Source organism: Odocoileus virginianus, chromosome 22 (assembly GCF_023699985.2).
Source record: "Odocoileus virginianus isolate 20LAN1187 ecotype Illinois chromosome 22, Ovbor_1.2, whole genome shotgun sequence".
Taxonomy (NCBI): Eukaryota; Metazoa; Chordata; class Mammalia; order Artiodactyla; family Cervidae; genus Odocoileus; species Odocoileus virginianus.
This window is the reverse complement of record NC_069695.1, coordinates 2,694,138-2,719,643: the sequence shown is the minus strand read 5'-3', so window position 1 is coordinate 2,719,643 and position 25,506 is coordinate 2,694,138. Positions and strand designations below refer to the sequence as shown.

General features: G+C 47.6%; 1 protein-coding gene across 2 annotated transcripts in view; it reads right to left on the bottom strand.

Moving 5' to 3' along the window:
* The window catches only part of ALPK2 (alpha kinase 2), a 132,912-nt gene that overhangs the window by 90,057 nt on the left and 17,349 nt on the right, over nt 1-25,506 (bottom strand). For both annotated transcript variants that reach the window (XM_070452453.1, XM_020912818.2), the window contains exon 3: nt 23,399-23,516. In XM_070452453.1, the coding sequence (XP_070308554.1) occupies nt 23,399-23,516 (118 nt within the window). The remainder of the gene's footprint in view (nt 1-23,398; nt 23,517-25,506) is intronic.

Sequence of the window (25,506 nt, the reverse complement as noted above, 5' to 3'; positions counted from 1 at the left end):
TGTATTAAACAGTATGCTGGCTGCTCCCTGTCAGCAAAACCAAGGCTCAAAGGAGTCATTTCCCCCAAAGTGACAAAGTTGGTAAGTGGCGGAGCTTAGAGAGGAAACCAGAGTCTCTGACTCTTATGCCTGGCTCTGAGTGTCCCGTTAGAAAATGCACATTCAAAGGAGGGAAATGACAGGGTGCAGAGAAAGGTCACATCTGCAAATAACGGGTTTCTTTTCTGAGTTTTCATCTTCATGGGTAAACTGACAAGAGTGTGAACCAACATAATGGTAAGACCTGACGGGGAGTCAAGGAGGGACTTCCCCCGCGGGTCCAGCAGTTAAGACGCGAATCTCCCAGCGCAGGGGGCTCGGGTTCAGTCCCTGGTTGGGGAACTAAGATCCCACATGCTGCTCAGTGTGGCCAAATAAATAAATAAAATTTTCAAAATTAAAAAAAAAAAAAACCAGTCAAGGAGATGGGGGAGACATCTTGTCCAGCCCTAAAATGACTGAAAACCTCCGGGGGAGGTGTGATAAACTTCTCAGAGGTGCTTACTGTCCGTTCTGTGCCCAGTTGCATGGACCATTCCAGAAGGGCAAACGGAACTCAAAACAGGGACCTCTGTGGTAGCCGTTGAAATGGCATAAACACAGGACTGGGGTTTAGAACCTTGGCGAAATGCGGGTAGAGTGGCCTGCCTGTGGGCCCCACAGTGATTTGACAGGAATGCAAAACCATCTGGGAAGAAATTCCATGAACAATTAATTGTGCTTTCTCCTTGCATACCTGCGTACCTCTCCTTTTGGCTGAAGGAGGCAGCAGCCTTCCTCCACCTTGCTGTGAAAATCTTGCCTGATTACTCTTAGGTTCTTTCTAAATAAATCGCTTCCATATGAGAGGAAAAGGGATGCATGAGACCTTAAGTAAAGGGGGCTTCTTCTGAGCTTGATCTATTCCGTTTAAACCAGAGGTTCTCAAACGTTTTGGCGTCAGGACCCCTTTCAACTCTCAAAAATAACTAAGGACTCAACAGACATTTGTTTATGAGGGTAAAATCCACCAATGTTGACCATATTAAAGTTATAGGAAAATTGAAAACATTTGTTTATTCCTTCAAAAAGAACAAAAATGACTTATTACAAGTTTGCATAAATGACATATTTTTATGAAAAATACCAGAACAGTACCAGAGAGGAAAAAAAACTTTTTTTTTTTTTTTTTTTTTTGCAAAACAAAGTAACATTGTGCATGCTAAGTTGCTCAGTCATGTCCGACTCTTGAACATTGGAAGAGGGGTACTGCTTTACATTTTTTTCGTGTGGCTTGTGGCTTACTAGAAGACAGCTGGATTTCTGTATCTGCTTGTGTTTTCAATAGGATGCACTACAGTGTTTGGGTTGAAGTACATGAAGAAAATCTGGCCTCACACAGATACGTTGTTGGAAAAGGAACCAATATTTTAATGGTCTTTTTATATGATTTTAGATAACCTCTTTGATACTACACAAAGATTAGTTGCAATGTGGAATACAAAACATGATCAATGAATTTTTCATACATGGTACACAGAATCCATTGGTCTGCACTGCATCTTACATGGATCTTTAACCCACAGGTGATTTTGTATCATATATTGGTCATTTGGAAAAACTTGGTTCATGAGATCTTCCTAATATTAATATGGTTCAATATACAATATTTTTAAGAATTACATCCATTAATATTACTCTTACCCTTATCAAAACAGCTTTGAGGTATTGGGAAACTATCAAGCTTATAAAGAGATACAAGTTATCCAAACTTCTAAATTAAGGAAATGATATGAATATTCACCTGAAATGATGAGAGTCAATTCTGTGCTAAATGGCATAGAAGTAGAAGATGAAAAGCATCAGCAAAAACTGAAATAAAGGACCCCTGGAGTTCCCTCCTTTACAGCAAGAACACCAGCAGCCTTTGTCTGAATCAACTTTTCAGAACTCTCAACACCAGCCAAGGGCAATGTGAGTAGCATTTGTTCAAGAAAAATGGCTGACTCCTAGCAAGAGGAGTGAGTTTTTTGCCATTTAACTCGCCCTAGCCTTCTCCCCTATCCCCAGTTGCATGGTAGTCTCAAGAACCAAGAGCCCACAGTCAGTGAAAATCTGCAGCTAGTAACCACAAAGGAGACATAATAGGGTGGGAACAACTCCGAAGCCTCCTCCCCAGAGAATCAGTATTATGATCCATCTGGTGCTGACCTGGACAACCTCGCCCACAAGACTGTCTTTACATGACAGAGCTCAATCAACATGAACAATATTTTCCCTGAGAGCATTTTTGTCCAAAAAATTCAGAGCCAATAGTTTAACATCACGGCTGCCTGATGGCAAACAACAGGCGAACTGATATGTTGAATTGGGAAGGAGGAGGTTGTTTTCCGTTGATGCTGGGGAGGGGCAGGTGAGGGGAGGCAGGAGGCTGGGGGTAGCGCTAATTCTAGAAGTTCCTTGGGATTCCACCCACTTGGGTTGGTTTTGTGTCCTATGAACAAGTGTTGTCAATGTGAGTAAGAACTAAGAACCCAGGGCAAGGATCCATGGGATTAGTGATGCTATAAAATAAGAATATGAAGACAAGGAGTTGGGGAACAGAATGTATCAAGTGCAATAAAAGACATGCAGTCATTTTTTTCTTTAGCTGCTGGTTCAATAGACCTGTTCAAATGGATGCACTTTTAAATCCCCCCACTTTAGTTACCATCACCATCATTCTCATCATCCCCGAAGGGTGTCGTGTTTTCAAATGTACTATTTCATACATTTATTTTTTCATGATTGTTGTTATTATTGTTGTTTAGTGGCTAAGTCATACCCAACTCTTTTGCGATCCCACAATTGTAGCCCACCAGGCTCCTCTGTCCGTGGGATTTTCCAGGCAAGATTGCTGGAGTGGATTGCCATTTTCCTCTCCAGGGGATCTCTCCCACCCAGGGATCGAACCGCGGTCTCTTAGGTCTCCTGCATTGCAGGTGGACTCTTTACCACTCAGCCACCTGGAAAGCCCTTATTCATGACTGCTGCCCCTCCTGGTTAGTCACTTCAGTCGCATCCAACTCTGTGCGGCCCTACGGACTGCAGCCCACCAGGCCCCTCTGTCCACGGGATTCTCTAAGCAAGAGTACTGGAGTGGGTTGCCATGCCCTCCTCCAGGGGATCTTCCCGACCCAGGGATCGAACCCAGGTCTCCAGCATTGCCAGGCAGATTCTTTACCATCTGAGCTGCCAGGGAAGCCTGTAATCATGACTGCAGTGGCACAAATAAAATAAGTTCCATCCATGTGGAATGAGAAGCAGATGACCCCAGCTCCTGTGACTGCTCCTTTCCTTCTGTCTCCTGGAGGTCATTTGCCTGCTCCCCTAAAAACGCTCTCTCCATTGTTAAAAATGCTGAAACTCAAACTGTGAGATCTGGCCAGGTGCCCTGAATACAGAGTTGGTAGAAGAAGCTGCAACTATTGGCTAGAGGTAAGATTTGGAACCGTCCCTGAATTTCAGATATGACTCTATTACTCATCCCATGTTCCAGTGGAAGAAAACAAGATCTGGGAATGAGCTGTCTCCCCGCCCGTTCCATGAGCCTGTCTGTGCAGCAGTGGGGGGAGACTGGGCTCAGTAAATACTTACATGATGACATCCTTGTCCTTCCTGCAGTCAGAGCACAGGGTGAAGGTCATAACATTTTCTGACACTAAGTGTCTGTATTTTATGACTTGCCTAACTGCTGTTGTCCATTTTATAAACTGACTTACTCAGAATAATTAAAGGAATAAGTAAGGCTTAGGTTTTCTTTCTATGCCCCAAAGCTATGTTCATTATGGAGATGGAAGAATTCTAAGACTACAAACACACGGAATTTTTTGATATTTTCCACAAGCTAGATGTATTTCAAAATTGATGAAGAGATTCCTTGTACATGCACCAATTTATCTAGTTACTTATCCAACAGATGTACCAAACCAGACATCTGGAGAGATGAAGGGGCCTTTGGTTTGTGCTGTTCCAGGGACCATCTGCCCCTGTCCCCTCTTGTGCTCACTATTACAGAGCTGGCCCCTGGAACCTGCATCTCCCCTGCTCCCAGGACCACCGGCTCTGTGCTGCACTTGACCCAAGGAAGGCAGGAGACAGGGCTTCCCAGGTGGTGCAGTGGTAAAGAGTTTACCCGCCAATGCAGGAGACACGGGAGACGTGGGGGTCGGGAAGATCCCCTGGAACAGGACATGGCAACCCGCTCCAGTATTCTTGCCTGGAAAACCCCATGAACAAAGGAGCCTGATGGGTTACAGTCCATGGGATCACAGAGTCGGACACCACTGAGCATGCACACACGTAGGCAGGAGATGGGCGGGTGGGCAGAGGGGAGAAGCCAGCCTCAGGTGGCATTTCCAGCAGGCACCACCCTTCCTGCAGCTCCAGGTCCCACAGGACAGCCCACCCAGAATGAACAGCCTGCCTCCTGCCCCCACCCCACCCAGCTTCGTCCCTGCAGGTAGGAGATGATGCTTCCTGCTGATGCTTTTCTCCAGGGACCCCACTGCCCCGTCTGGCTCAGTCACTTGTGTAACTTGGCATTGAAGGCTTGGTTTTTGTCTTTCTGTTAGATCCTGACTGATAGAACACTGGAGTGGGTTGCCTTTCCCTTTTCCAGGAGATCTTCCCGACCCAGGGATCGAACCCAGGTCTCCCGCATTGCAGGCAGATTCTTTACCATCTGAGCTACCAGGGAAGCATCAATCATCTTCCTGGTTAGACCCTAATTGATACAGAGATGATTTATTTTGCAGATCTTAGAACTGAGGTCCAAAGAAGACGTGACTGTCTTAAGTTACACAGCCAAACAAAACAATAAGAAGCATCTCCCACGTGTAAGGCACTGTGTTAGCTGCTTTGTAGAAGATGAAAGTGTTAGAGTTTGAGGTCTTCCCTCAGGAGATCCCCGTCCAATAAGAAAACGAGGTGTCCATATAAGCAGCCCCAAGACAGGACAGGATGTGCTAAGTGCTATTAAAAACCAGACCAATGCTAGAAATCTGGGGGTGGGGAGGTGACAGGTGATGATGAGGGAAGGTTTCCAGGGAACTTGAATGCTGAAGCAGGTCTAAGAAATACACGGTAGGATTTTGGCAGGAAAGGTTGGGGCCTGAGGTTGGGGCTGATCACTCTGGGTATGAGGAATGGCCAGAGGTGAGAGGAGGTGGGAAGGCAACACACATGTCTCATTTGGAACCCGGGGGAGCACTGGGCCAAAAGTTAGGGCAAGCGCGTGATCTACTGTTGAAGCAGGAAGCAGGATGCTTTACAGAGTGAGGAGAGACGTGATTAACATTTACACCAAAGAAAGCTTTCCCTGCTGGCTCCAGCAGTAAAGAATCTGTCTGCAAGCAGGAGACTCAGGAGACATGGGTTCAGTTGCCGGGTGGGGAAGATCCCCTGGAGGAAGAAACGGCAATCTACCCCAGTATTCTTGCCTGGAGAACCCTATGAACAGAGAGCCAGGTGGGTTACAGTCCATGGGGTGGCAAAGAGTAGGATAAGACTGAACGCATGTACACACACACATACACGCACATATGCGGGCAGAAGGTGGGGCTGACCCAGGCCAGCTAGGAGCAGGAGGAGTTACTGACAAGGAGGTGGGCGGGGTCCAGGTCATGAATGACCTTGCATCCCAGACTGAGGGTTGGACCTCACGCTCCAGCTCATCAGGAGGCAGATAAGAACACTCATTTCGGGAGGAGTGGAACTCGTTCTGTGAGAGCTCACCACGTTGCACAGGGTGCCAGGCTGAAGCTGGAGAGGCCCCGCTCTTCTGAGCCCTCCAGCTAAGCAGGAACACCCCATCTTCCCCTGAGTCCTGTTGGACCTACAAGCACATACGCCCGGCACATGGCATGGCTTTGAAAAGGGAGACAAAACATGGATGGTATGAGACTTGCTTCCTTCCCTGGGGGAGCTGGCAATATGGCCAAGAGATAAGACTTTCAGGTATTAAACAGGGAGCAGGACGTGATTTGCAAACTTCGGTGTCATCGAATTCCCAAAGGCACCGTGGAGGCAGGGAGCGCTTGTGCTGGACCGGACGGGAGAGGTCAGGGTGGCTTGGATCTTTGGGAACAGAGCCAGGAGCGCGTAACCTGAGCCCAGTGGGGAGGATTAGACTTGGCTGGACAGGGAGGGAGGGCAGGCACTCCAGGCAGGTGTATAGGAGCGAGACCCAGCGGGTCACGGGCGAGGTCAGCAAAGAGACAGCCGTGTGGGGACGAGGGCCTGAAGGATGGGTGCCGGGGGCTGGAAGGCATGGAACTCTGCTCAGGAGCGAACTGCCGGGGCAAGTCTGCCGTTCCTCTTCATTCAAGTGCAATTCTGAGCAGATGGGAGAGGCAGGCTGCAAAGTCAGGACAGCGCGTCGTGCGTAGGGGACAGACTCAGCGGCCAGCCTGCCGGGGTTCACATGCCATCTGTCCACCATGTGATAGTGGACAAGCTACCGAGTGTCTCAGGACAATCACTGGATCTGCACCAGGGGCTGATGTGAGGACGGAGTTAATTCCTATAAAGGGCTTAAAGCAGGGCCTGGTGCACAAGAAGCTCTAAATTGGTGGTTCTCAGCCCTGCCCTAGAATCTTCTGCAGTGCTTGATAAAAACTGCCAGCGCCAGAAGAGTCTTAGGGCAGGGAGATCATTCTGCACGATGTTTTGGTGGGCAGGCGTCATCAGGCATTTTTCCAAACCCCTGGGATGTACAATGCCGAGAGAGAGAGAAAGTGAGCTCTGATACAAACTGTGGACTTTGGTAATGACGTGTCTGAGAGTCTCACCAGTTGTGACAAACGCCTCTCTCTGGTGGGGGATGTGGACCATGGAGAGTGCACTGGGGACAGGGAGAGGTATGGAAACTGCTTTTGGCTCCATTTTGCTGTGAACCTAACACTGCTCTAAAAAATAAAGTCTGTTTGAAAGAGTGGAAAATACTACCAGTGCCAGGGCCCCACCAACACAAAAAAGCAATTAAGCGGCATCTCAGAGTGATGGGCTGTGCAGCTGGCATTTTTCAGCCTTCCAGGTGACTGTGACGGGCAGTCAGGGCCCAGCAGGCACAGAGCTAAACGCACGTCTGCTCCAGGACCTGGTGAAGCGGGCCGGGGAGTCGGTCAGTGGATGGCAGAGAGGGTCAGGGCGGGGTTGGCTTCCTGGCTCTCGTTTGGCACAAAGGTGCTGAGCACGTGGCAGCTTTTTGAACCTCTAGGATCAAACGCAGACCAACCAGATATGCTGTGAACAAGACATGAGCACACTGGTTTCAGAAAGGAAAGCATCTCGTGGCCTTACTCCCAACAGGCTTAGTTAACAGATGACAGACCCCTCTTCTCAAAAGAAAACTCAAGGATAGCTGGAAACCATCGCCACCGGCCTCACCAACAGGCCCCCAGCTGGCACAGGGTCCCAGAACGTCTCCAGAAATCTCAAAGGACACAGTGACAACAGAAAGACTTCTAGATTAAATTGCAAATCAATCTATGAAAGACATGGCCTCTTGAGAGCAGGACAGAAAACCAGGCAACCCTTGACCCTGGCTCTGAGGACCCAGCGCTCTTTCACGGATGTCAGTTAGCTGAGAATTCTGAAGGACTAACACTGTTATTTCACTTAAACACCCAGCATGCTCCAAGACAAACCTGGATTTTCCCTTCCAAACCTGCTTTTCCGTCTCACAAAAATGTGCAATTCCGCTCTATCAATTATCGGGGCCGTGCACCTGGAGACGGTCCTCCACCCCCTCCTAGCGTCCGGTCCAACAGCAACATACCCAGTGCTGTCAGATGGATCCAGAAGCTGGTGGCTTCCTGCCTCCTTCTCCAGGACCACCGTGGACCAGTTTTGTTGGTCTGTCTAATGTGTGACTCCCTCTCTCTTGACCCTGTCCGTGAGATCACGGCCTTTGCTGCTGCTACCGTGGGTTAACGCCACTGCAGCAGGAGTGAAACAAAAGGGGTCAACCAGCTTCCTCGGAAAAAAAAAGTGAGGGAGAAAGATGGGTGGGACGTTTGAACAGACAGTGGAAACTGCGATTTCACGCCTGTCTGCTGTCAGTTAATTTCTAACCTTCAGAAATAGAAGTTGGAGTAGTGACCGTTGAAAATCCTAAAGTCAGGATTTTTACAGAAGCAGAGACTGACGTCACCTTGTTATCCTAGCAGAGAGAGATTAAACATTATAGTCAGTTTACAGTGATGCCACTGGCCTGCATGCCCTGTTTGGTCAGGGCAGACAACATTACAGAGGCCCTCGTTTTGAAAGGAAAAAAACCCTGTCTTTCCTCCTGCCTCTGAAGTGGTTAGGACTCCCTAAAATAAAAACAGAAAAATTTAAACAAAGAAAAGAAAAGCAAGATCTTCCTGACCCAGGGATCAAACCTGGGTCTCCTGCAATGCAAGCACATTCTTCCCCATCTGAGCCACCAGGGAAGCCCCGGATCTTGGAACATCCCTGGCATATCGTAGACCTTCCATGAATCCTTTTTTTTTTTAAAGTCTTTATTGAATTTGTTACAATACTGCTTCTGTTTTTTTTTTTTCCTCCAATGTTTTGTGTTTTTGGCCACGATTTTGGTTTAAGATTCTGGATCAGGAATCGAACCTGCACTGGAAGGTGAAGTGTTAACTACTGGACTGCTAGGGATGTCTGTGAATCCTTATTTTTAAAGGAAGTCCTCACAATCACTTCTTTTTGAGTTATACTCCAGCAAGTGTGTTAGTAGATTTTTGTTTTGGAGGACAGCCTCGTAGAATGAGATGCAGTAGGGACAGGACACAGTTCTTGGGTAATCCTAGCTTTGGTCCTAACCAGTTGTTAGGAACTTGGATGGGTCCCACAATCATTCTGGGTCTTGGGTCTATAAAGGAACTGGACTGGGCCAATTGCAATTGACGGGTGAAATCAGCGTTTCTTGGGAGTATCACCTGAGTATCAGTATTTTTCAAGAGTTCCCTAGGGGTAAGGTATAGCCAAGGGCCAGATAATCCATAAAACGGGCTTCTCACATGGTAGTGCACGCAAATCACCTGGGATCTCGTTAAAAGGCAGCACCTGATTTGCCAGGCCAGGGTGCGGTCTGGGACTCTGGCATTCTAACGAGCTCCCAGGAGAAATCAACTTTGAGTGACAAGGCCTTGGAATCGCTTCCAGCTCTATGACTCCACTGTGCCTATGAAGAGTGAATGTCCCTTTATTAAATCCTCAGAAAAATATCAGCTGTCACTTGACTGGCACCTCCATTTGAGCTGAGTTTGTAGGAAGTGCCCAGCAGCTGCCCCTGTGGAATTCAGTGGCTGTCTAAATTGGTTTTGCCTTTTCTTTTATTTCATTTATTTTTTTAAATTGGAGTATAATTGTTTTACAGTGTTGTGATAGCTTCTGCAGTACAGCAACATGAATCAGCTGTAAGTGTAAACACATCCTCTCTCTCTGGAGCCTCCCTCCCACCCCTCTAGGCCGTCACAGAGCACCAGGCTGAGCCCCCCGTGCTTACAGCCGCTTCCTGCCAGCTAGCTATTTTACCCACGGCTTTCCCTGGTGGCCCAGAGGTAAAGAACCTGCCTGCCAGTGCAGGAGATGTGGGTTCGATCCCTGGGTCAGGAAGATCCCCTGGAGAAGGAAATGGCAACCCACTCCAGTATTCCTGCCTGCAGAATCCCATGGAGAGATGAGCCTGGTGGGCTATGGGCCATGTGGTTGCAAAAGAGTCAGATATGACCTGACAACTGAACAGCGAGTGTATACATGTCACTCCTAATCTCCCAATTCCTCCCACCCTCTCCTTCCCCCAACTGTGTCCACAAGTCCGTTCCCCGCATCTGCATATCTATTCCTACCCTGCAGGTAGGTTCATCAGTGTCATTTTTCTAGATTCCATGCACATGCATTAATACACGGTATTTGTTTTTCTCTTTCTGACTTCCTTCGCTCTGTATAACAGACTCTAGGTTCATCCACATCACTATCATTGACCCAATTTCATTCCTTTTTATGGCTGAGTTGGTTTTGCTTTTTTAAAAAACTAGTTGCTCAACCCAGGCAAGAGGAAATAGTGCAAAAACAGACCAGAGAACTCTCTCAAAAGCAGTCTAGGAGACTGTGGTCAGGGAAGGAACCGTTCACAATGTGATTGCTTCTCTTTGCCTGCTGCTCTGTTGTTGGAGCCTTGGTGCCCGCGTCTCCTGCTTGGTCATCTTCCCCAGCCCATCTCCCTTGCTCCCGTATCACCTGGCACCTGCGGAGTGAGCCGGCCCAGCTGTTGGCAGCAGACAGGAAAGTGGGGAGCTGGCATGGTGCCTGGGGGAGCAGCCCCTTGCTGGGGAAGGGGTAGGCAGGAGTGGCAAGGAAGAAGCGTCCCACAGCTGGGAAGCGGCCCAGGGAACCGGGAATGACAGGCCAGAAAGGGGGCGGACACAGAGTGACCAGAAGCTCAGGGTCCCGCGTCTTGGTGGGTGACCGGAGCCGCTGGCATGGTGGCCTGGTCCTGTGGCTCACACAGGAGGCCTCTTACCAGTCCCTATCTTCACACCCCCTTGAACAGCACAGCTCCTAAAGGGCCCGCAGACTGACCACCAAGAAGCCACCATGATTCAAATCCCTCCCCCGAAACGCAGATGGCTGTCTGGGGAATGGCTCTGTGGGGAGGAAATATCCAACTGACAAAGACAGAGGAACAGGAGAAACCCATACAGAGTTGATTGAATTCGTGTGTGTGTGTGGAGCCTTCACGAAAGAATGAAGACCCAGAGAAGTGAGCAGAACAGGAAGCTCTTACACGTAGACACAGAAATGATAAATTGGTGCGAAGGACTGACAAGCAAATGTTTGAGCTGTGGGCAGTAAATGGTGAGGCGGTCACAGAAAGATAAACGCGACTTTCACAAGATTTGTTTGTACGGAGTTCTTGCCCCAGTTTCCCTGTCTCTGGTGATAAGAAGGCCTTCTCTCCTCCGGATACAGGGAATGCAGCTTTCACAGGGGAGTTTTACTAATAGGACCTGTTTCCGGGAAGAATAGTGATGGGGGAAGGTCAGAATGATCTTTCTGCTTCTTCCATTTTTAAAAATTCCTTCAACTTAAGATCTTTCATATGCCAAGGTATCAAATTTGGGGGTGGCACATCCTACATGCCATCAGCTCTTCCCCCTCCCCTCAGATGAAGATTCGGTAAAGGACACAACAAATGCACCATATGCATTCTGTAATTCATCCCACAGAGCTCAGTGTCCTGGGTGCTGGGGGTACAGCAGGGAACAGATCAGACAAGTTTCTGCAGCCATGGAACCTACCTTCCAGTTGGGGGGGAAACCCTGACAAACAAAAATTTAAATAAAATATATCAGGACTGGAAATAACCCCAGGTGTCCAAGCACGAGATAACAAATTCCGAGAGATCCGAACCATGAAATTCAGAAACATTGCTCAGCCATAAAAGGAGGGAGCCACTGATACACCAAACGACACAGATGATTCTTGAAATAATTACGTGGCGTGAAAGAAGCCAGATACCGAAAGAGTACATGCTCCACGATCTCAATTAATTATAAAAATTCTAGAAAAGGTAAGTGAGTCTTCAGTGGCCAAAGCTTGTTGTGTGAGGATGGGGGGGGGGCGCGCAAAGAGGGCCAGAAAGCAGGGATGCAACGGGGCAGGCAGAGGTCCTTTGGGAGAATAAACGTGTCCATTCTCTTGGTGGTGGTGATGGTCCCACGGCTGCGTGCGTGCGTCAAAATGCGCCAGACTCAGCACTTCAAAGGTGAAGAGCTCACTGTGTGTCTATTACATCTATGCAAAGCTGATAAATTGTGTGTGTGTGTGTGCCCGCCCATACGTGCATACATTGCATCATGTGCTACGTCAAGACTGAAGCAAGATAAGGAAGGCAGGACATGCTGGGGGCAGGTGGTGCTATTTTAGATGGCGGGTCAGAGGTCTCAGGTGATTTTGAGCAGAAACCTGAAGGCAGTAAGAGAACTAGCCATGGGGTTATCTGGGGAGAGAACATTCCAGAAGAAGAAAGAGCAAGGACAAGGGTCTTGCGGGAGCACCCTAGGCCTGAGTGACTCTGGAGCTCAGGGATGGCTCAGAATTCTGTTAATGTTCAAGCTCTGAACCAACTCATGGCCCCAAGCTTCACATACAGTCTTGCATCTGTTCTGCCTACCTGGGGAGAGTCCATGCCTTTGGCCTGGCTTCTTAACACTTATATAAGCCCTGGTCATTCCAAACTAGCTCTGGAATCACACTAAGATTCTCATTCAAGAATTCCAAGGGCTTCCCTGGTGGCTCGGTGGTAGAGAATCCGCCTGCCAATGCAGGAGACACAGGTTCAACCCCTGATCCAGGAAGATCCCACATGCCAAGGAGCAACTAAGCTCACACACCACAAGTACTGGCCTGCGCTCTAGAGCCTGCGCTCTGCAACGAGAAAATCCGCCGCATGAGAAGCCTGAGCAGCACAACGGGAGGGCAGGCCTGCAGCAGCCCCGCTCGCCGTCGGCAGAAAAGTCGGCGCGGCAACGAAGGCCCCGCACGGCCAAAAGTAAATACATAAAATTATTAAAAAAAAAAAAGAATTCCGATATCTGTTTGGCCCTATCTTCTCTGAAATGGGAAGGTAACCTAATCCCACTTTCACATGCTTATGACTAAGAGTGACCAACAGTATCTTAACAAAACACAGCAGACCCTGAAAAAAGTGACCATTTACCTGGCACTTCCTAAGTACCAAGCACTGTTCTAAAACCTTCTCTGTATTATCTCAGGTCATCTTCCCCCAGCCTTGCAAGGTAGATACTGTTATTATTCCCACTTTACCCTTTATAGATACAGACATGCTCAATCAAGAAGTAGGGCTAACAGTTGAACCTGGGATGCTATGACTCTGAAGCCAGCCCTTGTTAAGTACCCATTCATGACCTTGCAGAGTGCTGCAAATCTCTGATTCTTAACCGGTGGTCCCACATATACCCCTACTGGCCTGGTCCAGGCCTGACCCTGTGCATAGCTGGGACACCTTCCAAATTTGGAGCAGTGCTATAGACTGAATTGTGTCCCTTTCAAATTTATATGGTAAAGCCCTAACTCCCAATATGATGGTGCTTGGTAACAGGGCTTTTGAGAGGTGATTAAGTTTAGGTGAGGGTGGGGCCCTCGTGACATGATTAGTGCCTTCACAAGAAGACATAGCAGAGAGCCTGTCCTCCCCCAACCACTTTCTCTCTCTCTGCCATGTGAGGAGACAGCAAGAAGGCAGCCATCAGCAAGCCTAGGAGAGGGTCCTCACCAGAACCCCACCCTGCTGGCACCCTGGTCTCAAGCCTCTGGAACCATGAGAAATAAACTGCTATTGATTAAGCCTCCCAGTCTGTGGTATTTTTGAGCTCATACAGACCAAGGTCAACAGAACATGCTAGATCCAAACACCTTTCATATATCAACTTCATTCCTAGGTTCAAGGGTGGTTCAGGTGTGGTCTGGAAGGGGTCCTGGGAGGGCCCAGAGCATCAGGCTTCCCCACCCACATGTGTGGGACTCAGCCTGAGGCCTGGGCTGATGGCTCAGGAGTTGAGAGGTTGAAGGTGCTGGGATTGGTCCAGTCTTACAGGATTCAGAGAAAGTGAACTGCATTTTGGAGCAGGCAAGCCAGGCAGTCAGAAGTGATGGAGTCTGAGGCAGGGGTCCAAGGCAAGCACAGAATTCTAAGACAGTGAAAGGTAGAGGGTTGTGGGGACGGAAGGAGAGGCTTCCAGAAGTGATGAAGAAAAAGTGAAGGTAAATTTCATGGAAGATCTTTGGCAGGGAGAAAACAGGGCTGGGCTGGTCAGGACAGAAATCCTTCCCAACCAAACTATGTTCTTAGTCCCGTCCCCCCCTGCATCTCCCCTCAGGGCTGCAGTAAAACCCTTCTGGGACTCACAAGACCTGATTCAGTTTCAGTTGCCCTAACTTGATGTCAAGTAACTTGAAAAAAATTTTTTTTTAATATTATTTATTTATTTGACTGTGCTGGGTCTAAGTTGCAGCATGCAGGATCTTCAATCTTCACTGAGGCAGGCAAAGATCTTTACTGCATGTGGGATCTTTTTTAGTTGCAGCATGTGGAATTTTAGTTCTGGTTCCCTGACCAGGCATGGAACCTGGACCCCTTGCTTTACAAGGCAGAGTCTTAGCCTCTGAACCACCAGGGATGCCCCTCAGGTAATATCTCCATGAGGTTCACCTTGAAAGAGGACATCAACATTGGTCAGGTGATCGCTAGTGCTGGAATTTCTGCATCAGCCAGATTCTCCATCTTTCCAATTCTCAGAAATTCACCCCATGATTCTGGGATTACAAAGGAAGAGTGAACCCCAGTTGGCCCATGAACTTCCCTCGTGTTACTGGTCTTCTCCAAGTTCCCAGAAGGTGTCAATGGAGGGGCCCTTCCAGAGCCATTCAGCGCTTGCCCAGTTTCCAGGGCACCTTCCTCTGGCTGTCCCACCATCTGGGGAGGGGTTCTTGGACTGGTCTGTCACCGAGAGCTGTGGATTTGCCCTGAGAGCCAGCACTGTGGTGGGAGCAACCGCCCAAGTCCTATCCCAGGAAAGGGTGAACGAACACATAAGAAAAGTTGAGCATCCAGTGGCATGGCCCTGTCACCATCCACTCCACTGAGACACTCACCTCCGAAGTTAAAACTGGAAAGTGAAGTCGGGCAGCAGATTATCAGCACGGCCTTATCGTCCCGGGGACCAAATGGGTGCTTCTCATCAGGCCCTTGAGACTCACTTAAGAAATGTTTCTGGCAGTGGTCGGAGGAACAGCCACGAAGCACAGCAGCTGAATTCATTCAGGAAGAATGCTGCAGGAACCCGTCCTGGCTCCATGCTTGGACACAGAGCCTCCTGGTGCCGGAAGCCCTAGCACTCCTCTTTAAGACTTGTGACACCTACTTAAGCTCACGGGAACACAAAGTTTACAAAATGCTTTCCAATCTCGGATGAAATGCCTTTCCCTCTTAGCCAAATTGTAGCAAGGTTCAGTCATCTTTATTTCCACCCGATGAGTCCTTGATCAAACACGTTAATTACATTTTCTGCTCCAAGAGGGAAACAGTAGAGGGGGGAAATGCTGCCAAACTAAGCTGCCTTTCTTACCTCTAAATTGCCCTGTTTTTAATCAGTTCCAAAATTATAGTTCGACGTCCGCCTGCCAATGCAGGAGACACAGGAGATACGGGTTCAATCCCTGGGTCAGGAAGATCCTGTGGAGGAGGGACTGGCAACCCACTCCAATATTCTTGCCTGAAAAATCCCAGGGACAGAGGAGTCTGGCAGGCTACATTCCAAAGGGTAGCGAAGAGTCAGACACAATTGAGCATGAGCATGGCTTGGCATGTTGGGGAACGTGTTCAAACTGCACAAAGTAACAGTTATTTAAAGAGTGTTCTAAACTCTTGGCATGTGTTGATTTAACCCCTGGGCCAACCCTATAAAGCAGATACTATCTTTACCCCTATTTTGTAAGTGAGGAAATGGTGACCCAGAGAGCTTAAGTAACTTGCCCAAAATGATATGGCTTGTAAGAGGCAGATCTGGGATTTAAATCCATATTTAGTTTTGGATTCAAATCCTTGCTTTCAGTGGTGGATACAATCTCCTGTCCTTTGTAATCGAAGGTGATGGTGACCCTTCCACCTTTAGCAGGAAGTGTGCCTTGAGCTGTTTCTTCCTAGAATAAAGATATTTGCATTTTTTAATTAAATATTTTATTATTTTTGGCTGCCTCGAGTCTTAGTTTTCAGCACACAGGGTCTTTCCTCGTGAAGTGTACGCTTCTCTCTAGCTGTGGTGCAGACTCTGGGGCATGCGGGCTCAGTAGCTGTGGTGTGTGGGCTCAGGTGCCCGAGGCATGTGGGATCTTAGTTCCCCAACCAGGGCTCCAAGCCAGGTCCTCGCTATCGGAAGGTGAATTCTTAGCCACTGGACCATCAGGGAAGTCCCCGGAGTGGAGGTATTCTTCACTGACTGACCTCTTCTCGTTTGCCCAGCCTCATTCACGACCAACAACTCATGTTTCTGAGATGTCTGAGAAAGAATTTGGGTTTCCCTGGGTATAGAGATAGGCTGAGGGCCCCTTGAAGGCCAAAGTTAGGCTCAGACAACAAGCACTTATAAACAACCCTCTGCCAGCTACAAACAAGAGTGGCTTCAGGAATTTAACAGTGTCCTAAGGCTCCTAGCATCTGTCCATCCAAGCATGAGGAAAAACTGAGAAGACACAGACTTCACTGAAGTCATAGATTCCACCTTTTAAAAACCATCCAAACAGGGTTTATAGTATCAATATATATGATAGAAACAGCTTTAATCCTGTGATTAGGTTACAGCTCTCCTGCTAAAAATCCATTTTCTTTTTGTCTTTGAAAATTCTCAACTGATTCTAACACTTTCAAAACTACGCATATAAAATTATTCTGGCTCTAAACACACTTGGCTAGGACAAAGTAATTCTTTCAGATTAATTCTGGGAATACAAGACTTTCAGGGAGTGTTAACTGCTAACTAAAAACAACTAAATTCGCTGCAGTGACCTGTACGCTCCACTGATCATTTTGCATAAATCATTTTGCATAAATCATCTCAACACATCAACACAAACACCCATCTTACAGATGAAGAAACTAAAGCTCAGAGAAGTTAACTGACTTGCTTAAGGTCACATAAATTACAAGCAGCAAAACTTATTATTAAACTCCTGCCCGCCAAGACAGGAGACATAATGAGACGTGGGTTTGATCCCTGGGTCAGGAAGATCGCCTGGAAGAGGGCACGGCAACCCACTCCAGTATTCTTGCCTGGAGAATCCCATGGACAGAGGAGCCTGGTGGGCTGAAGTCCACAGGGTCACAAAGAGTCGTACACGACTGCAGTGACATAGCATGAGATAGAGTAGACGACAAATGTGGCCACTGGTTCCTTTCGCTCGGTTGTGTGCAGCCTGCTGCAACGTGACATTTCTACTCTACTGTTCACGAAGTGGCAGTTCTCTTCCTGCCTCCTGACTCTGCTCTGGCCCCGTAACTCGCTTTGGCCCAGAAAACGTGGAGGGGGTGGTGTTGGGATGGAGCTCAACAGGAACGTTTCCTGGAGCTTTCTCCATATTGCTCCCCTGAGACCCACGTATAGGAAGCCAGTTCTAACCAATTGGAGGCTCAGAGAGAGGCCAGCATGAACGGCCAGACCTCCTGGTGAAGTCACCTTGGACCTCCCAGCCCAGCCAAGCCTCAGACTGACTCAAGTCCATGAGTGAGCACGAGTGAGCCAGGCAGTATCCACCACTGCCAGCCCACAGAATCGGGAGAACGAACCAGCTGCTGCTGCTTCAGGGCGCTCTGTTTTGGGGTGGTTGATGACACCGTTTCTCAGCGTCAGCACTACTGGCATTATAGGATGGGTGGTACTTCGCTGTGGGGCATCGCCCTGAGCAATATCCAACATCCAACAGCATCCTTGGCCTCTATCCACCAGATGCTGGAAGCACCCCTTCCCAGCCGTGATAATCGAAAACGCCTCCAGACATGGCCAGATGTTCCCTGGTGTCAAAACACATAGGTGACTCAGGAAACCCTCAGATGGAATGTTTTCCCGTCAAAATCTTGAGCAATCAACACCCAGTTTGGAAAACGTTCTTTGCCCCTGGACCCACTGATGCCTCCCAGGCAGCCTGGATGAAGTCAGCTGGTATCTTGGGAACAGCACTCTGGTCATCAGGGGAAAAAACGGTCAGTCCTATACTAAATAGGTGAGGGGCAGCATTTTTTAAAGAATGCTCAGACATCACGTATTAGTGTTCTAGAGTGGACAAAACAAACGACCTCACAGAGAATAACACAAAACAACAAAAATGTGCTCCTTCACTGTTCTGGTGGCCGGGAAGTCCAAAATCACGGTGTCAGCAGGGCCAGGCTGAAGGGAGGTCCCTCTGAAGGCTCGGGAAGAATCTCTCCTCGCCCCTCCCCCTCGCGGGGCAGCCGGAGGGCCTGGGCTTTTCCCTCCTCCCAGGGGCACCATGCCAGCCTCTGCCTGTCTTCACCCGGCCGTTCCCCTCTCTGTGTCTCTGCTTTCTCTCTACATAAAGAATCCATGGCTAATTCATTTCAATGTATGACAAAAACTACTGTAATGATGTAAAGTAATTAGCCTCCAACTAATAAAAATAAATGGGAAAAAAAAAAAAGATGCCAGTCAGAGCCCATATTCATCCAAGTGTGATCCTATCTTAAATAATTACATCTGCAAAGACCCTACTTTTGGGCTTCCCTAGAGGCTCAGTGGCCATGAAAACACCTGCCAATGCAGGAGACACGGGTTCGATCCCCAGTCCAGGAAGATCCCACATGCCTCGGAGCAACCAGGCCCATGTGCCACAAGTACTGAGCCTGCGCCCTGGAGCCTGTGCTCCGCAACAAGAGAAGCCACCTCAGTGAGGAGCCCAAATGCTGCAACCAGACAATAAAGCCAGTGCGGCAACGAAGATCCAGCCTAGCTGAAAATAAATGAATAAATAAAGAGCCCTGAGCTCCTGGTATTGGGGCGGGGAGAAAGACTATTTCCAAACAAGGTCACACTCTGAGGTTCCAGGTGAACATGAATATGGGGGACCCTATTCAACCCACACACATATGAGCAGACTGCTTGTGGTGACTGTAGCTCTCCAGACCACTGTCCCCACCAGGTCCTCTACAGGGTCCATCTCCAGACCAGCCAACGCCAGGGCTGAGCCGATGAGAGAGCGAGCGGGGCTGCTTCCCGTCCCGCTGACCGGGGGCTCCTGCCCTGGCCTCCGCCTCCCCTCCCTCCTGCTTCACTCTTAACCTAGACTCTCCCTCATCACTGCTGGATGGGACCGTGGCCAACCAAAGAGGCCTCCATGCTGTGGAGATGAGCGTCTCTCTCTAGGTGTGGGTTCCTAGGCACACTTTCTTCTGTTGCTTCGCTGCTTGTCTTTAAACTCCATTCATAAGAGACCACAGTTCCCAGTCTGTATGTATATTGCAACTTGCTTTCATGATGAGGTAGAAAACATCTAATTGCATTTTCTTCCCCTCCTCCCAATTGCCACATCTTTATTTTTTAAAGATCTTTTGGAGTCCATTCTTAAAGTCCTTACTGAATTGGTTACAATACTGCTTCTGTTCCATATTTTGGTTTTTTGGCCATGAGGCATGTGGGTGGGATCTTCGTTCCCCAACCAGGGATCAAAACCACACCCCTTGCATTAGAAGGCAAACTCTTAATCACTGGACCACCAGGGAAGTCCCAACCCCTATATCTCAAGGGGTGGAAAATGCTTTCATGCTACAAGGCAAGCTATACTGCTATTATTGATGCGTCTCTCTCTCACAGCACTTTCTTGGCTTTCCATGTCTTTTGTCTGCCAAGCACTTGACCTGCAGTAATGGAAAGGTCACAGCAGCACTGATCAATCTCTCCAGATAGCCTTATTTGTCGTAAATACACGGTTTCACGGGATTAGAGTGATACGAGGAGAATGCAGGAAGCACGCGGGGAGAAGTGCTACCGAGCTGAGGAAAGAGGGAAGATGAGAGCGTGGATAAACCCGGCAGCAGGGCTCGTAGCCTCACAGCAGAAGTGCAGATGGGACATTAAGCCAGGAAAAGCCCTTGGGAAACAGAAACAGGAGCTTTCAAATATCTAAGAACTCAATTTTAAGGACTGCAAGACTAAACTCAGGTAGGTAAAGTATTTTTCTTTGGGAAACTATAAGCTAATCTGGCAATTTATGGTACATTGATAACGGCAAAAAAAAATTCAAGACTAATATGGTTATTAACAACTAACTTTCAGTCTTTGAAAGACATTTGCACAAAATCTGATTCATTTTCCTAACCAGCACTTCATATGTGGATAGATGTCAAACTACTTTACAGATGCATATTTTCAGATTAAAGCATTTTGCATCTTGGACAACATATTGGAATCACCTGGATGGGGATTGACTTTGTCAAGAGTGAAGGACAAGTGTTAGTGGGTTTATTGCTCTGCTCATGGGCAGTTACAGCTCAGAACTCCAAGTGTAGGACACCAGATCTTTTAAAGATTATTAGTGTCCAACATATTTACCACTAAGCAGGGGGAAGAAAAGGAGCCACATCTATTATCATATTGTTCAGTCGCTCGGTCGGGTCCGACTCTTGTGACCCCATGGGCTGCAGCATGCCAGGCCTCCCTGTCCTTCACCATCATATTGCCCTACCATCATTTGTCTGCATTAGGACCGAATACTGTTCCCTGAAGCAGGGCTACCTTTCAAATGGCAGGACTTGGAAAGAGTGCATTCAGTCACATTAAACTTTTCATTTTTAGAGTGAATCACTGCCCTGCTGAACTTTAAAGCAGAGAATGAGAGCCCCTGACCTTTCCACAGTGCTAGTTCCCTTGCTAAGTTTCTCTTTCCTATGTTGTGTCTCTCCCATTGTAAACCACCCATCTGCCCCGGGTTTCACCATGGCTACCCCTCAACTCCTAACACCCCACAAAATGTTTGGTTTGTCTAATTCCTCAGCGTGTACAAACAGCAATTAGCAAATCTCAATTCCTAAATGGTATTCCATCAGTAAAAGGATACACATTGATCTTCTCTCTTGGTTATAAAGTGAGTATAAGATTTTAGTTTAGTGTAAGGCCCAAATTAATCAATCAAGATATATGTATTGAGTGCTCAGAGGCACAAAGGTAGGAGTGGAATACATATGAAGTATAGTGTGTAGGCCCTCAAGGATCTTACTCTCTAGACCAGGGGCTGGCAAACTATGGTCCACGGGCCAAATCTGGCCCCCAACTGCTTCTATAAATAAAGTTTTATTGGAACACAACCATGATCTTTTGGGGGATTTGGGGGTTTGTTTGTTTGTTTGTTTGTTTCATTTTTTGGGTCTATGGCTGCTTTGAGCACTATGATGGCAGAGTGATAGAGGCTGTCTGGACTTCAAACTCAGAAATATTTACTATCTGGCCCTTTATAGATAAAGTTTGCCAATGCTGATATAAGCAAACTAATAACCACAACCACAAATATCTATAGGATAGATACATAGATGTATTAATAGGAAACAGTGAGGGTTCCTGCCATCAGGAGGTGCACAGCCTCCTGAGCAAGCATCAGTCCTGAGCAGGAAATAACTGCCCAACGGGAGGCCTGTGCAAAGGAGATGAGGACATTTGAGGAGGTCTGAGGCTGGACAGATCCAGGTGCAGCAGAACTGCCCTCAAGTCAGACAGGCAGCGGGCTCCCCGGTGGCTCAGCGGGTAAAGAATCCGCCTGCAGTGCGGGAGACCCCGGTCTGGTCCTGGGGCGGGAAGACCCTCATGAGAAGAGACAGGCTACCCACTCCAGGCATCTTGCCTGGAGAATCACCAGGGACAGGGCGCCTGGCGGGCCCCAGCCCATGGGGTCGCAGAGTCGGACACGACTGGGCGACTGAGCGCAGCACGGCACGGGGGAATCTAAGCCGACCGGGGTGAAGAGGAGGGTGAGGAGAGCCTCAAGGTGGGACGAAGAGGCAGGAAGCCCAACCCCGGCTGCGGGCCAGTGGTGGCCAGCGGGCTGCCTCCCAGTACTTGGATCATGAGGGGAAGGCGGCATGGTTTGTTCACCGCTTGTCTTCCTTGATGGACTTGAGGTTTTCCGAGCAATGTTCATGCTGTTCACCTTGACTAGGGCATTAAGCTACATGCCTGACATATAGTAGCTGCATGATGAATATCATATAAAAATTAAATAATAAATGTGAGGCTTTCAAGGGCTAAGGTCTCTCTTGGTAAATGTCATGCTGCACTTGAAACTATGTGGTTTATTTTCAGGTATCTTTTGATATTGATTTCTAACCTAATTCCACAGCGATAAGAGAACAGACTCTATATGATTTCATTATCTTTGGACCATGAAATTTTTACATGTTACAAATTTACATTGTTTTATGTCCCTGGGTATATTATTCCAGTGTCTCCTGGTTTATAGTCTATGGGAACTTGAATAGAATTTGTATCCTGCTGTTGTGTGAAAACTATATAAATCTTAATTATGTTGAATTGGTTCATAGTGCTTTTCAGGTCTCCTATATCCTTCTATTTTTCTATCTGTTCATTCTATTAATTTTTAGAGTTTGACATTGAAACTCCCAACTAAAAATCTTAAAATTATCTACTTAAAAAAATAACTGTAATATACAATCAAACTATATAAAACTGTTCTGTATTTTCCAAACCTCCTATAAATGTGTTATCATACTTTCATAATTTAGAAAAAATTTTTAAAAAATATTAATTTTTTAAAAAACTAAATAAACAAATAAATGGATGTCTCAAATACCAGGTTAGATAGGCTGCAGGCCAGTTGAGTCCAGCATTTCAACCATGGTAAAGTGACCTCTGACCTTACTTTGAAACAAAAGCAAAGATCAGAGATTAAGAAAGCTTTTATTGAGCAACTACTATATAACAAGCCTTTTACAAGCATTACATCATTTAATTCATTCAGCCACCCTTTGATGGGTGAAAAAGCTGAGTTTCAGAGAGGTAAGGGAACTGGCCAAGATCACACAGCCCTAACATGGGCTGAAATGCAAACCCAAGCCTTCAGTTTGTTGCTGGCACACACCCATGCCTCTCAGCCATTTTCACACCACGCTCCGCAGACCTCAGTCTCCTCAGAGCCACCGTGAGGGACATGAGACCAGTTTGGCTGCGCTGGGGAACGAGAGCCACCCAGCTTCAGCCAGAGGAGTTCTCCTTTTCTCCACTTCACATACGACGCTTCCTGGTCTCACCCCAAGCACACGGTTCTTGTGGGAACGAAGAAGAATGAGAAACCATGGTACCGGACCGCGCCACTTCCTCAAAGCAGGCCAGGAGGTCCGGTTTCCATCCTCAACTTCACCACCAACTTGCTGCGGGATCCGAGCCCACCACTTCTTCCTTCCATTCTTACCCAAGACATGCTGGATGACAGATGGTGAAATCCCACGGTGCTTCTGAGCTTTCCAGAGAGGACAAGACTTTCAAAAGAGCTTATTCAATGAATGAAAATGGCTGGGCCACCTTGAGTGAAATTCTAAATAAAGCTGTAATGTACCATCCATGGCAGCAATTAGAGGAGGGTGATGAGTTACCAGGCAGAGTTTAGCTGTCTTTGCTGGAGGCCGTTGATCGCATCTAATGGGACTCAAGAAGCAAACACAAGCCGATCTTTTGACCTTACCTGATAGTAACCAGTATACGACAGAACATGGGGAGCTTAGTCAACAGTCCACTGAGGCACATCCACTTACCAACAGAGGTGTAACTCGTGAACGTACTGGTTCTCGAAGGATTCGTAACTGGAGACACTGCCACACTCATCTATGGTGTGACCATTCTTATACCAAGTTACCTCTGGCTTGGGCTGGCCTGATGGTAAAGAAATAAGAATATTCTTACTACATGAAGTATCTTTGGAAAATCATAAAGCTATCAATAAGAATGGATGATAAACAATAGGGACAAGCATGATGGATATGTCATTGGGGAACCGGAAAAGCCTCTGTCGTTGATAAAAAACGCATCCTTCAATAAGCACTCTTGGGCATGTTACATGCCTAAGAGGATGCTGGGCTGGAGTGGGGGTGCGGGGAGCACACAAAATGAGAAGTGCTGCTCCTAATCTCGAGAAACTATTAGGAGGGCTTCCCTGGTGGCTCAGGGACAAAGCATCCACCGGCCAATGCAGGAGACGTGGGTTCAAGCCCTGGTCCAGGAAGATCCCACGTGCCTTGGAGCAACTCAGCCCATGCTCCACAACTAGTGAGCCTGTGCTCGGGAGGCCGGGAGGGGCAGCTACTGAGCCCACGCGCCCTAGAGCCCGCGCTTCACGACAAGAGAAGCCGCCGCGACGAGGAGCCTGCACGCAGCGGCTGGAGAGGAGCCCCTGCTCGCTGCATCCAGAGAGAAGCCGGTGCCGCGATGAAGACCCAGCACAGCCGGAAATAAACAAGTAAATAACTCCCTAAAAGACCGAGTGTCCTTAACTACTATTTTAAAAAAAGAAGCTATTGAGAAAAATTATCTACAGCTAAGAAATAAGGCAAAAATGTTCATGGTATCTTGCTTCAATGTCACATGGGACAAAGGTCCATCTCAGAGTTATCTAGGGGAATGCACTCTGCTTGATCGATGATTACTATTGATTACAATCCCCAGACTTAAAGTTACCTATAAACTTACAGATTTTTATTCAATAGAGATGCAAATAATCTCCACATAGCAGACATGATAACCCCATAAATTACAGTTGATGGCCCTGTAGGACATTAACCAGTGTTCTAACTCAGCAATCTCATCCTAACATTCGTTCATTAAGTTGCCTATAAACACCCAATTCCTCAAATGCGCTTTGACCAGGTCTTGATATTTTTTGATTCCCTGTTTATGAATTGAGGGACCTTCTCTGTGGTCCAGGGGTTCAGAGTTCCCCTTCCAAAGCAGGGGTACATGTTGGATCCCTGGTCAGGGAACTAAGATAGCACATGCCTCTTGGACCAAAAAAACAGAACATAAAACAGAACCAATCTTGTAACAAATTCAGTAAAGACTTATAAAAAAATGTTCCATGTGAAATAGTGGAAGAATAGGTCCTAAAAAAGAAAAGAATGGAATAAAATCTTTAACGTTCACTCCATATTTGCATGGGAATCACTTTACCTTTTTGAAAATTATACCTTAATGGCGCTCAGAGTTGATTGTATGTTAAAAGAGCAAAGAACAAAGCAGACAAGCTGAAACCATGTCTTCCTGAGGAGGAAGGAGTCTGGAATGTAGGTTTCCCAGGCTGGCGCTGCGATGATGCGTGACTGATGTTATCACAGAAATGGACCTACGCTTTCCCCCTCAGAAGGGGTTCACCCTTCCCCTGGTGATCATTAACCGGATAGACTGCTAATGGGCTAATCTGGTAAATGCCCTCAGGAATTCCATTCACCCCTTGGAATTTTTTCCCCCTTGTGACAGACAAGGGCAGGAAGGTATCCAGTGTGGACCAGAGCTTTCTCACCAGCTCCCACATCGCTGAAAACATATAAAATGTGTCACCTCTACTGTATTTGGGAGCAATACCTTCTCACCAGGGAAGCCCTCCTCTCTCTCTCTCTAGGTCTCATCTAAGTTGGGGTCTCCCAGCTGTGCTCCCCACCGCCTCTTCCTCCAAGCAGGCACCCACCTAGTCAGTCCCTGGAGCAGGCAGCAGACACACCTGCACGCAGGGACATATCTCCAGCAGCTGCCTGGCTGAATCTCTTTCAAGCAAAAGACTAAACCACCAAAAAAATAAAAAAAAAGAGCTTCCCTGAAAAACCATCAGAGAAGCTGCTGATCATATTTCATTTCTGCCTGTTCTAATCAGACT